At 43.5% G+C, this 14,106-nt stretch overlaps 1 protein-coding gene across 22 annotated transcripts in view; it reads right to left on the reverse strand.

Annotated features, from left to right (window-relative positions):
- The window catches only part of ANKS1B (ankyrin repeat and sterile alpha motif domain containing 1B), an 891,644-nt gene that overhangs the window by 34,406 nt on the left and 843,132 nt on the right, over positions 1–14,106 (reverse strand). For 10 of the 22 annotated variants that reach the window (XM_074326203.1, XM_074326202.1, XM_019732120.2 and 7 more), the window contains 2 exons: positions 6,402–6,413; positions 5,363–5,449 (listed from right to left, as the gene is read on the reverse strand). In XM_074326203.1, coding sequence (XP_074182304.1) covers positions 5,363–5,449; positions 6,402–6,413 — 99 coding nt within the window. Of the gene's footprint in view, positions 1–5,362; positions 5,470–6,401; positions 6,414–7,495; positions 8,088–14,106 lie in introns of those variants that run through there. The other 12 variants (XM_074326200.1, XM_074326195.1, XM_074326193.1 and 9 more) reach the window with 8 other exon arrangements.

A 14,106-nucleotide genomic window follows, 5' to 3' on the forward strand; every position in this document is an offset into this window, starting at 1 on the left:
CCTAGGAAACAACATCAACAATATTGTAATAACTATGCATAGTGTTAGATTGTTACTAGATTTATCAGGGTGATCATTTCATAAGTTATGTAAATGTTTGATCACTACGTTGTACACCTAAAACTGATATAATATTGTATGTCAACTGTAATTAAAAAAAATAAATTATGTTAAAAAAAAGAAATCTTAATTCCTAATGTGATGGTTTTGGAGGTGAGGCCTTTGAGAGATGACTGGGTCATGAGGGTGGACCCCTAATGCGTAGGATTAGTGCCCGTATGCTGAGCTAGCTAGCGCTCTCTGGCATGTGAAAACACAGAAGGAAGATGGCCATCTATGAACCAGGAAATGGGTTCTCCTCAGACACAGTACCTGCTGGTGACTGTTTCTTGGACTTCCCAGCCTGTAGAACTGTGAGAAATAAATGTTTATTGTTTAAGCTACTCAGTCTATGGTAATTTGTTACAGCAGCCCAAATGGATTAAGACATTTTTACTGTGTTTACTGACCCTCCCCCAATTTTCTGGACCCCTGCCCCTGCCACTTCTCTATTCCCTAGGAGCAGAGGGCTGTTTGTCTCCCCCTCCCCCTTCTGCTCCTCCTGCTCCCCTCCGGTTCAAGCCACTGTTTCTGTCTAGCTGTGTAAGACACAGCTCCCAGGCCCATGCTGGTGTTATGAGCTGCTGAGGCAGTCGGTCACCAGTCGTCTGTCGGCCGCTCACAGCAGTTCACAGCATAGGAGCACAGCGCTCTCACAGCCTGAGCCACTGGGCTGGGCTCCTAGGGCTGTCTTTTAAGTGCCCGTCCAGGCTACCCGCCTCTGTGCTGCTCCATGTCCCAAAATTAGCCTCCTCTCCCATTGTTGAAATTTTCATTCCTGTGTTCCCATGGTCTAAACTAGAGGGGAGGCAGGCTAACACAAATATTCTATACTCAATTAAGAATATTTGATATTTTATCATCTCGATCGGCACTCAAATAATATGCTGTTGAATGAATGCATATTGATGGTCTGTGTAGGGAGGTATTTTTGAACAGAACTTCTGTGGTGCTAGAATGTGGTAAAGACCTGGGATCTCACCACTGAAACACTGCCATTACTCTGATGTCATCATGAGGGACAGTTCATAATTAACTCCTCTTATATTGCCGAGCCTCCTCATCTAAGCATGATTTAAGGAGACTAGAGCTTTTAAAAGGCTCAAGAGAAGGAATGGGGAGGGGTTCACCTTGTCCCTTCTTTGGGATACAAAGTTTGGCAGCTCAGTTCCCTTCAACAGGGAGAGACTGTTTTTCCACCTGTTGCCTTTCATCATGTGGAGAAACAGCTTAAAGAGGTGTCTGGCTGGCAGGTGCAGAATACGCTTTTTGGTGCAGCCAATTAATGGGTTCTAAGGATGTGTGATAATGAAGTGACGGAGCCTAGAAATCAGCTTCTCCCTGCTTTCCTCTCTGGGCTCTGACAGGCAGGGATTTCTCCTCAGTCTCTGCCTCAGGCCAGGCCTTTCCTGAGAGAATGCCCCTCTGGAGAGGGTCCCCCCAAACAGAAGCAGCAGCCCTGGCCCCAGACTAACTGCAGACAACTGTAGGGTGGGGATGCAGATGAGAAAGCGTACATGTTTACGGGCTCTTAATTTGACTCCGAGATTCTCAGGAGAAGGATGTGCTATAAAAAACAAACAGGCGCTTGTTTAGGCAAATGTTCTAAATTATTTTGCGCCCCAATAAATAGCATAATCCCTGTTTGAAGTTGATATGCAAAACAAGTGAACAGAAAACTAGCTCGGGCACTGACCGTTCCTAATTTGGCTGGGTGGGAAGGTTGAGGAGGGGGTTGGAGCAACCCACCCTCAGCCACACGCTGGATGTGGGGGTGATGTCACCTCTGGAAGATCCTGCTGACTGGAAGATGGGTCTGTAACTAAAGGGTTGTAGTCCTCTGGGCTGAATGCCATGCTACTGCTGCCTCTGGGCTATGGAGCTACGGAAAGCTGATGTGCTTTAGCTACAACATTTTAGTACCAAATCGATTCCAATTTCCACTTTTAATTCAAGATTATTTTCCACTTCTTCCTTCTTGAATCAGGATTAGTGATTCGTTTCCTAAGTTGCTAGGCAATAAATTTGAGTTTATAACTCCGAACGGAACCCTTCCCCTTGAACTCAGCCAAAGACACTTATTTATTAGAGCAAAACGAAAGAATTGCTTTGTGAGAGGGTCCATCTTTCACACAGTCTAATGAGGGCTAAGAGGAATGGAAGAGTAATTAACACATAATCAATTATCCATTGCACTTCAAACTAATTGGTGGAAAGGAGCTGTGGAATAACAAAAAAAATGTGTTAGTCTAGGGGGTGGGAAAGTCAAGTTGTAGTTCTTCATGACCAGGTGGCGGTATGACTGCAGGGCAGTGCCTCAGGGAAGGGTCTGAGGTTTTCCCTGACTCTACCTGTCCAGTGCAGGTGGAACTACCCCTCTGCCGTACCAGGGCAGGGTTAAAGACATGCGATGGTTAGGAGAGGCCTGCTGAAGAATACAATACAGTAAAAACATCAAATATGAATGTGAAGGTGTGACTTTTGGTTGTGCCTTGTTATGCGTTTAGTCTTCATGTCAGGTAAGTCTACATGTCCCACGTCCTTCCCTTCAAATCAAAGTGGCCATCAACACACCAGTCCTTGGGGAGAAATCTCTGGTACACACTGACAGCAGGACTCTGGAATTTATATCAGTCTCCTCCTTTCCTGCTGTGGGCGTTAATTGGAGGTCAGGCTTTCCCACAGAACAAAGTGGCCTAGTAAGATGCCACTGCAGACATTGCTAGAATGTAGATGTATGAGCACAGCTCCTGCCACATCACGGCTTGAGGCTGTTCCTTCAACTATGGGTCCTCCATGACTTTTGACACCAGTCCTTGAGCCCCAGTGGTGGTAGTGTTTCTCAGCCTTTTACGGTCCACCTCCACCAGTGTGGCCTTTCTTCTCTCCTAAATACAATCTCTCTCCTTTGGCTTCTCACACAGCAACTACTAGACTATCACCCGAGCCATCCACTCTCTCCGTATCCTGTAACACGGGGGGAGATCAGCTACCCCAGGTCACTGGGATGGCGACCCTGTATATCCATCAGTGTTGAAGTAATGTTCCCAAATTCCTGAAGACTCCAGGCACATGTCACACAGTCATACAGAGGCTGGCTCCACCTGCCAGCAACATATGCTTTTGCCTTTGCTCTAGATTTTAAAACTATGCTGACGACCGTAGTGCAAGGACTTGAAAGATATGCTGACCTTTATTTAGTGTCTTTATTCACACAGAACTATCTTTTGTATATCGTTTGGTGCTTATACTTCCAAAGAGTAGTCATCTGTGAGCAGAGATCCATGGGTAACTCATGGATCTAATTAATGGCGATGAAGTGGAAGCGTCTCCTCAAGGTATAATCGAGTTCTATGGCCCTTGATGTATCCATAAGCAAAATGCAGCAGAACTGACAGAGCTCTCTCTCATTCCTCTGATCATGGGGAGTAGGTTAGAGAGGATGCTATTTATACAGACACATCTAGTTGTACCATCAGTTTCGTGGAATGACAGCCTTAAGACTCTGGGAACTTCTCAGGGCAAATACCACTCATGTAGAAATTGTCAGAATCGAAGCCTGCTAAGGTGGTTAATCTGAGAGTTGCTAAACTCATACACTGAAAATATGTTGCTATTCATGGTTTTCAAATGCAAATGGGGGTAGAAACAGTTGTTCCAGGTTAGGGAAAAAAATCCAAATGCCAAAGCCTTTCTTGAAATGTACATACAGCGATAGCAATGATATCTTCAATGAGAGTTTCATAAAGTCTTGAAACTTTTTAAATCAACTGACTCTAGTCTAAGGATAATGTAAGTTTATGCACCAGTAAATATGCTTCCAAGAAATAAAAAAAGCAAATCAATTGGGATTTTTCTGACAAGGTCTCCACAATTATAATCTGACAACAACAGCTGCCACCAAGACATTGCAGAGTTGAAACTAACAGGCATCTGACTTGGAGATGCTTTGAATGCTGTCAGCCAGCATGACTGTGCCTGGGTATCGGCATTCTGCTTGATTTTCAGAACTGTTTCCAAAACTGGGAGGGTGTTTTCCTAAGTAGATTTTGGGAGCTTGAGTACATCTGATGGCTAATGCTGTAACCTCCTTCGTTACAGAAAAAAATAAAATCAAGAAAACTTCGAATTGGTTGAGTCAGATGCTCAGATTTCTGATCCAAGGGTCACTGCCCATGAGACATCCCCCAGTATCTGAATCTAGCTGCTCTGGCCCAAAGATGTCATAGTTTAAGTTTACCTGTTCCATGACTTTCTGCTCTCTTTCTCCAAAATGGAGTGGGTCCAGGTGGGAGGTCCGGTGGGCAGTCCAGAGAACAAATGGTATTCACCAATGGGGATCGCCTCATTTCCCCTCCTTCCACACTTTATCAGTTGGAAGGATGTAGAAATAAAACACATGGACATTGCGGGGTTTTGTGAGGAGGAGCCAGTCAGCTTTGAGTTCCTGGAGAGTGCGAGTGGTCACACCCAAGCTTTCTAGTCTAGCCCCGGCATGCCATCATCTCCACCAAGAAAGGAATTCTAGGACACTGTTTAAGTAAAATGCAACCCAGCTGTCCACACTTGACCTTAGGGACTTTGTCTTCCCACTGTGAATACAAAGTCCCACCAGAGTCCCAAGAATGGCCTGGGCTTCTTTTCTGATTGCGTCTCTTCAGAAAACAATACAGTTGAAACTCTCTTCCATCTCAGTAGCTGAGAATTATTACAATTATAAAATATCAAAGTCAGAGGAGGTGTCCCTTGTGTCAAGTATTCATTGCATGTATGAAAAGAAAGGACATATATATCTCTAGAGAAATGGAAAGACAAATGTTTTAGCCTTTCACCTGGTAACAGTTCCTCTGATGGAAAAATGATAACATTGCTGAATTTTCATTCTATACATAATATTTTTTTTCTGTTTTAATGTTCTGTGGAACCAGAGAAATATGCCAGATAACAAGTGGCCACAGTCTATTAGAGATGGCACCATGGACAAGTGAAAGCAAAATATGTATAAGAATCCTTGATCAAGTCCCCCAAGTAAAACGTGCCTTTCTGTATACTTGTCCGAGTGTGTGTGTGTGTGTGTGTGTGTGTGTGTGAGTGTGTGTGTATGTGTGTATCAGCTGTTGTGTTTGGGGAGCATGACGCTAGGGGCTAGGGAACGATTAAAACGGGGGATATTGGGCATGATGGGAAGCAAAGGATGCTGGGTCATACTCGTATACTCAGGACTGTATCTGGTGTCTAAACTACAGCGACGTGCGATACCTACCTTATTTGTTGCGTCAATAAATTTGACTCCTTTATAAGAGACTGAAAGAATAATAGTAGGGACCTTCTTCATTTGCTCTGTAGACTTCTGAAATTAAAATTAGAAAGCTGTTAGAGCAGTTGTGTTGCATGGCAACTGAAGCACATAATTTTTCCTTTTGAAAGATAAAAATGAGTTCGAGTTAAAAACCACACACACACAAACACACACACACACACACACAAACACACACACACACAAACACACACACATACCTACATACATCAAACACACACCAAACACGCTCTAATTTAAATGTATGTCTCTCTTCTCCTGGGCTTAGCTATGGTTTGGGCTTATAAAGTGTCTTGCACTTGAGGATCTAAAAAGAGCTTGTTCTGCTTCATGTGGGTGAAGGAATCCTCCTTTCCTCTGACACCAAAGGGAGAAACGAACAGCCCTGTCTCCTACTGCAATTTCAAGCGACAGTTCTTTTGACTAGAGTTAAACCATGTCAGATTTAACTCCAAGGGTGAGCTTAGCATTAACAAAATATATGCCACCATGCTTCCTTCTTTCCTAGTCACTCTCTTTCTTCAAGGCACAATGTACGTCTGCATATGTACTTAAAATAGGGATTTACAGGTCTTTGTGAATTTTTCTCGAGCCTGGCCAAAGCTGTGAAAGCTGGTAGTGCATTTACAGCAGAATCACTTGTGACCCCCTGGAATATAGTACCACTCTGTAACAATTAAGCCCTCCAGGAGCAGTCTGCATTTTGAGCGACAGCAAAATGGGACAGTCCAGGTAACCTACTTTATGGTTTAGCGCTGCTCTAGTCCCTTAGGCTAAGTTCTTATGACAGACGTTCACACTGGCTTCATGTGCTTAGAATTTCCAGCTTCTCCAGTTTCATGCATCTGCAAAGTTCCTCTGTAATTTAGGATGTGCCTTTTTTGTTTAGTTTTATCATTCGTCACAGGTCACCAGCAGTCTGTTTACTTCATTTCCTACTATGGATGCCCCCTCACAATCACACTGAACATCAGGAAGAACCTACCTGACAGTTAGCCTGATGGATTTTCCAGACGAGACAAGGTGAGAACATAACAGGAAAGAAAATACATAAAAAGGTGAGTGGAAATCACTTCAATAATTCACCAACAGCATAAATTCATTAAAAAGTAAACAGAGCATAGGCATTACAGCTGTATGTAGAGGCAGTGACACTGTGAGTTTAAAATGCTGCAGGCTTTTATAGACCCGTCTCTCCTTTTCTTTTTCTGTTTTCTCCTCATTCTGTTTACTGAATGGCAGTCTTATGACTGACATGCAAGAACCTTCCACTTTGAGTGTTCCGCAACTTATGTATATTAAGGGAATTGGGAGCAAATATAAACTGTCTTGATTTCTTCATCTATATTATTCAATTTTCCATTTTTAAATTCTGACATGTGACCAGAATCAAAGAAGGCTTTTAGTTGGATGGCGGGAATGAAAATCATTGAACTCAATAATGGGAATTACACTGCATTTTTCACTTGAGCCACCGAAACCATGTTTCACGTTGTCCTGATTTTGACATGTTTTTTATAGTTACTATACCTGTTTCAAAGGTAAAGAGAATGGATTACTAAGAGTATTACCACTTAATATTTATTAAATGTTTCATACAGTAAAGAAAAAAGCAGCTCTCTTGAAGTGCTTTTTAACTAGTTTTAGAATTACCCAGACTCATGAGGGTTTTTTGTGTGTGACTGCCAAAGAGATATTATGAAATTGGAATGTAAGGTTAGGTACACTTTCATCTTTTCCATGCTTTATCCAACCAACTCTTAAAAACATGCAAGATAAATCAAAGGCAAGGCTAGAAGAAACAACACGCCGTGTGTTGATTTTAAGGCAAAGCAGTGAGCTGAATTCTGGAAAGAGAGGGCTATGGCAGGCGCAGACAGTGGTTTCGTGCACCGAATGTGCATGTGTATGAAGAATTCTTTGCAAAGAATGACAATGGATTTCAACAAATCATCTTGCTCATCTCTTGTCATGAATACATTCTCCTGAGCAGATTTATTGGTAACATGAAACAATACATAGCTAATATAAGAGTGAAACACCAACATTTTATTTAGTATTAAGAAAAATCCCCAAAATTAAAAATTAGAAAAAGAAAACACATTTTCACTTATTTCAGCAACGGAGTGGTTATATGAGGAAGCTCACTGAGCTTACTGTTGGAAAGACTCAGGGTCTACTTCAGGAGCTGTCACATAGACCTCAAATTGCGTGTAAGTTGGAGTCTGCTGAAAGTGGCTGTCTGAAGTGCTGTGCTGACAAGGATTCTGAGCCTGTGTCTGTGCTGGCTGGGAAAGAGGGCTGAGAGTGATGTCAGCCATGGGAGAGGGAGACGAGGAGCAGCACAAAAGCCACGCATGGCTATTCCTGGCCTGGTCTGATACAACAAACAGCTACAACACAAACGCTGACAAATGTGACAGAGATATGAACAGTGTCTACAGAGAACTCAGCTGGGAGAGTCTCATTTTGCATGAGAGGGTGAGGCAAATCTTCATTCATTCATTCATTCATTCACTCATTCATTCATTTATTCATTCAACAAACACTGATTGCCTGCCATAGGTGATTGAGCTGGCTCTTCAAGGATGATTAGGAATTTCCCAGGTGGCCAAAAGAGGGCAGAAGAGGCTGTTGTAGCAGCAGAATCGCCATATACATCCTCACATGCCTGGAAATAAGAAATAACGTAGTGGGTTTGGGCAATTGGCAGGAGAGGGGGCTGATACAGTAGGTTTGGAAGATTGTGACTTACTCTGCTAGGATCCACTGGCAGCTTTTAAGCAGGGAGTGACACAATCAAATCTGTGTTGCAGAGATGGACCTGGTGGTTGGATGGCTGGACTAGCTAGAGGCTAATTGCAGGGAGGCAGGGAGCTGTGGTGCAAATTCAAACAAGAGTCTAACTAAGCACCTGAGCTGAAGTAGAGTCATGGGGGAATAAGCGAGGGAGCCACGATTCTGAGGAGGAAGGATCCAGAGGATGTGCTAACTGATCCACCATAGAAGACGAGTGAGCAGGAGAATGTCACAGACAAAGAGGCCATTAACTGGAAGGGGACATGGTTTTGCATGAAATCCTTTTGAATGTGCTCAGTTTGATAATCAGGTGGAGATGTCCAGGAGAAAATTAGAAGTAAGAATCAGATCTGCAAATCCATCCATATGGAGGGAGGCTGGGGAGACGGGAGCAGAGGAGGTGGCTCAGGCGTGAATCAGAAGAGGGCTAAGAACCACCCCTCAGGGAAGCAGGTTAATACTGAGGGCTGGGGCAGAAAGGAGTCAACGAGGCAACCTGAGACAGAGTTGGAAGAAGCCCGAGAGCAGTATCACAGAGTCAAGCAGCTTCCTTAGAAGGTGGGGGCAGTGCCCGATGCCACGAGGACTAAAAAGACCTAAAACCCTGTGCCTAGCGCAGTGGCTGGCACACAGAGGAACGGCTACTTTTGCTGGGTTTCCTGGGTGAAATCTCTGGCGTTAGCAAGTAGAAACGTTTGTAAGTGCTGATCTGATTAAGAGCAGCTTCATGAGGATGGTGGCAGCAGACAAGAAAAGAACGCGGTGCACTGTGCCACCAGTGCCCGGGAAAAGGAGTGGAGCGCTGGAACAGATAGCTCAGGACACGTGCTCTGAGGCTGAAATGAAGGCATCAGCCGTGGTTTCTGTCCTGACACAAAGATTCCACATCATATACCCAGCCAGGAAAGAAAAAGGGGGGTCATTTCTTTTTCTTCCATGGGTGCCAAGAATCCCCACTTTCCTCCCTGGAGGCAGCACTGGGGTGCCCCTGACGCAGGCTGTGGACAGGCCTCTGTGAATGGCAGTGTTGGGGTGGTCATGCAGTGTGATCTGGCACCTCATACGGACATTGCTGCTCGAGTTCCAGAGCACGCACTGCCAGGCAACACTGGTTTCCATGACCTACCTGCAGCTTTGCTGGAGAGCTAATACTCCCAGATGCATATGTTCAAAACTCAAGCCTTATTTGTTTGTGGAAACCAAACTCTCCTCTTCAAGCCCATATCCCCAGGAGGACGCTCAGGGCAAACCTTATGTTATGGTTCTCTCTTGTTTCTACTTGCTTTTTCCTATGCCATATTCTTTGTGGAGTTTCCGAGGTTTCCCAGAGTCCTCAAATTCCCTCCCCTCAGTGACAGCTTTATAGGGGACTCATTTGTAATGAGGATCTCCGGATACTAGGCAGCTGAATACTCCTGGGTAGTGCCCCCCAATTCACCTAACCTACAGCATCTTGTTCTCCTGCTAAAAGTACCATGGCGCTAGTCAATGGTATTTTGTTCACAATTTCCCAAATTAAGATGATCAGCCTTTCATTATTCCAAGAGAAACAATATTTAGTTAGATAGAGATGTTATATTTCTGAAACCTAACTAAAAAGCAATTTTTGAATCTTAAATTTAAAGCCAGCCTTACATGTAGCACTTGGGTTTGTATTGTCTGTAAGCGTTACACAGAACAGGGGTCATAATTTCACCTCTGGAGGTGGATGCGTGGACTATTGTTCTCAATAGGGAAAGCAATTAAACACTTTTAGAGTGTTTTTTTTTTTTTTTAAGAGGGATTTTTGGACTCGCCAAGTAAAGAACTCACCATCTTTTTTCTTTTCCTTTTCAATTCTAAATCATGAACTGCATGGAACCTTGCATCAAGTCAGAAATCACCACCGATGCTTTTATTTTAGCCGTAAAGCATGTCCTGAAATAAATCGTTTCTCGTTTTCTAATGCAGAATCAGCAGTATGAGAATATCCTTTTGAGAATGCAGGGGTTATCTCAGCCCGTGACGTTCACAAATGTGAATGAGAGCAAAGAGGCTTACGACTGGGAACATTGAGCTCTAAGCTGCAATGTTGGGTTTGATGTTTACGTTCCTAGTAAGAATCATGTGTGCCCCATAATCTGCACAGAGGGAACAGTGAGGCCGTCAGTGAGGACGATACCCTGACCATTCCCCGGGCAGACCAGGGAATAGATTTCCAGATGGTCTTCTGCCATCCAACGTATAGTATATTTTTAACCTACACATGGCTACCCTGAGAACGCTTTCTCGTTAGATAGTCAGTGCTGAGTCATAACTATTAATTTTGCCATGTAATATTTCCCTTAGTTTCAAAGTTTAATTATTATATTCAGTTTCAGCAATTAAATTATAATAGGATCCAACAATTATGTTTGGTAGCCCTAAGTGACTTTCAAATGATTAAAAAAAAATACACAAAGCAAGCATTATCATGGTGATTTTGTATGCAGCGAAATTAGCTGTCTTGGGGTTATAAGAGATAAAAAACAGACCACAAATCAGCAATTTGAAATGAACTCTTACCCATCGGGAACTCAGTTTAAATGTCACTTTCTGGGGAGATCCTTGTCTGGCCTCCCTGCCTGACGGGATGGCTTTCCCCTTGTTCCCTGCCCCCACCCCATGAGCTCCGGCCTGGGTCTCGGGGTTGTCTGTTTCCCTCATTATACAGGAATTGAGGATGGTTCATACCTTTCTTGATTTGCCTCCCCCATAATGACTAGTACCTGGTCTTAGGTTGCGCCCTATGAAATTGCCATTTTTAAGGGTCAAAATGGCTAACTCTGAGCGATTTCATAGGATTCAATCGAACAGCTGCTGAAATCCATGACTGTTAAATGAATGAGCAAATGATCTCAAGTGTGTGGTAATGAGCACGAAGCCAGCTTTCTAACGAAGAACCACAGTGCCAGCCTCTCAACACACAGAGAGCTCAGCAAACAGTTCAGAGAGCACCAGTGCCCAGAGGAAGGCATGGAGGCTTTGGAAGAACTTGGAAGAGAACCACAGATATGATTAGAGATAAACCAAGAGATTCCTATGAGGTGGTGTGGGGACCGAGCCAGGAGTGCAGTTTCCAGGCTCTCGGCCTCACGTGGAAAGGTGCTGGCTTAGGTAGTAAATAGCCATCAACTGTGATTGGATGGCCATCAGCTGTGGCTAATTGGCTGTCAACTGTAACCAGTGAGCCATTGGCCACTAATATAACTGCTGTGGCTATGCTAACAGAAAATGGGGGCTAGCAAGAAGATGGGGGCTGGCAAGCGCGGATTGCTGTTAGGACGGTGGGTTGTGGACAGTGTGGCTCCTGCTTCTTGTGTCTCCAACCCAGCCGCCAGCGAGAATATAGTGGTATGACTCCCCTACCTATGGCTCTGTGGGTGTTCCTTTTTGGCCTAGCCACATCCTGCGTTCTTATGTGGGGCGTGGGACCAGAGACCCCGCAGGTCGCCTTGCACAACAGGTGGCAAAAGCTTCATAAATCTTGGGATTTTTCAGCCTCAAGGAAGAGAAGGGTTAGATCTTCATTTTGACAACAGGACTTCAGCTTACATTGCAAGCATGGAGATGAGAAGGAAAGACTTCTTGAGAAGGCAGAATGATTACTAGGGGCAGCTGAAACGTTCCTCCAGGCATCTTTAAAAATAGTTTGGATTTTCATCTGTCACTAATGACTTAGGGGTGTCTCATTTGGCTGGGAAATAGGCTAAATGACCTCTCAAGGGGTTTTCTGGTCACAGAAACTCTGACACAAAGGCTGGGTGAACACAGAGCCTAAGACCATATGACAAAAACAGACAGTGGGCAAGTGGCCACTCAAAGTAGTACTCCGGCAGAAGACACAGCTGTTGTACCGCCAGTGTCCCTCACACCCTGGCTGAATCTGGTACAGCGCAAAGTGATGTCCTCTATCTCTGTTCCTGGAGCCCCAGCGGGTTACCAGGTATCGAGGCAGAATGATTCTACCAGAGCAGCCTATCTACACAGCAGACTTACTGGAATGCCCAGAGGCCTGAGGCAGTGGTTCCCAAACTTTCCAGGGCATTTGAATCACATGGGGGCCTGGTAAATAACTCACTATTGGGCTCCACCCCTTGAGTTTCTGATTCAGTAAATGCTATGGACTGAATATATCTGTATCTCACCTAAACCAGTATGTATGTTGAATTCTAACACTCAATGGGATGGTATTAGGAGGTGGGGCCTTTGGGAGGTGATTACATCATGATGGTGGAGCCCACATAAATGGGATTAGTGTGCTTATAAAAGAGGCCTGAGAGACCTCCCTTATCCCACCTGCCATTGGAGGGCACAGGTGAAAAGATAGCTGTCTATGAACCAGGAAAAGTGTCTCACCAGACACTGAAGCTGCCAGTGCTTTGATCTTGGACTTCTCAGCTTCCAGAACTGTGAGAAATACATTTCTCCCAGTATATGGCACTTTTGTTACAGCAGCCTGAACGGACTAACACTGTAATTCTGAGGTAAGGCCTAATACTTTGCATTTCTAACAAATTTCCAGAAGCGGCTGCTGCTGCTCGTCCGGGAACCACACTCTGAGAACTTCTGCTCTAAAAATGCAGTTGATCAGTTTGAAAGTCACTGTCGGAACCGCTCTCTGCTGCTATCATGTAAACTCAGTTGTACTGCGTCCTAAATTAATTCAGAGAGAAGGTAATTTATCAAAACACACTATTCTCCACTTGACAAATGATTTCCCCAAATCTTTAGCACTTAACTGCAACTCTTGGTCTTCAGAGCAATTAACAAGAATTATTGAATTCTCCCATGATCGCTCAGGGACTGCAAAAGTATAAAACATTCTTCATATAAAACAAAGAGTTCAGGTCATAAAGACAGATTTTCCAGAGTTACGTCTGGAATAGATGTTATCACATAGAGATGATAAGCCCAGGGGTCAGGCTGAAGATGTGTGGTTTCTCATAAACGTTCCCCAGCTCTCCCTCAACTACCAGGTTTCCCCGAAAATAAGACCTGGTCTTATATTAAGTTTTGCTCCAAAAGACACATTAGGGCTTATGTTCAGGGCATGTCACCCTTAAAAAATCATGCTAGGAGTTATTTTCCGGTTAGGACTTATTTTCTGGTTAGGTCTTATTTTCGGAGAAACACAGTAGGAGCACATCCAAGGTATTAAGTATATGCCCTTGAGAGATGTGACAAGCAAATGTCAACTGGTTTTCGTGTACTGGAAGAAGCTTTTTGGAAGGCAATTTGGCAGTTCTTACTCATTTTCAAGTTGTGTATACATACCCTTTGACCCAGCCATCTATATTTAGTGGCTTATTCTAAGGAAATAATCAGACCAGTTTAAAAGATTTAGATATAGGGTTGTTACCCTTAGTATTGGTTATAATTTGAAAAAAACTGGAGATGGCCAAATGACCAACAAGGGTAAGTAGTTACATTTGGTTCAGTTATGAATTGGAATATTGATCAACCAACACAGATAAATATTGGGGCTATTTATTAAAATGAAAATATGTCACATTATTGTGTTTAAAAATAGATTACAAAACAGTAGGCACAGAATATTTCCATTTTTATTTTTTTTTTTATAGAAAAGTGATGCCTATGAATGCACAAATAATCAGCCTGGAGAATTATATACGAACAAGGTGTTAACAGAGAGGTGTTTACAACATCTGGATGGTAAAAGTACAGTGGTTTTTATTTCTCCTTTCTGTACCTGTTGAAAATTTTAATGATCTTTTAAGTTAAAAAAGCCACCTGTAAACATGTGAAAAAACACAGTGACTTTTTCAGTCTATCACTTGTACCGTGTTTCCCCGAAAATAAAACCTAGCCAGACTATCAGCTCTAATGAGTCTTTTGGAGCAAAAATTAAT

The sequence above is a fragment of the Rhinolophus sinicus genome, linkage group LG02, assembly GCF_036562045.2.
Source record: "Rhinolophus sinicus isolate RSC01 linkage group LG02, ASM3656204v1, whole genome shotgun sequence".
NCBI lineage: Eukaryota > Metazoa > Chordata > Mammalia > Chiroptera > Rhinolophidae > Rhinolophus > Rhinolophus sinicus.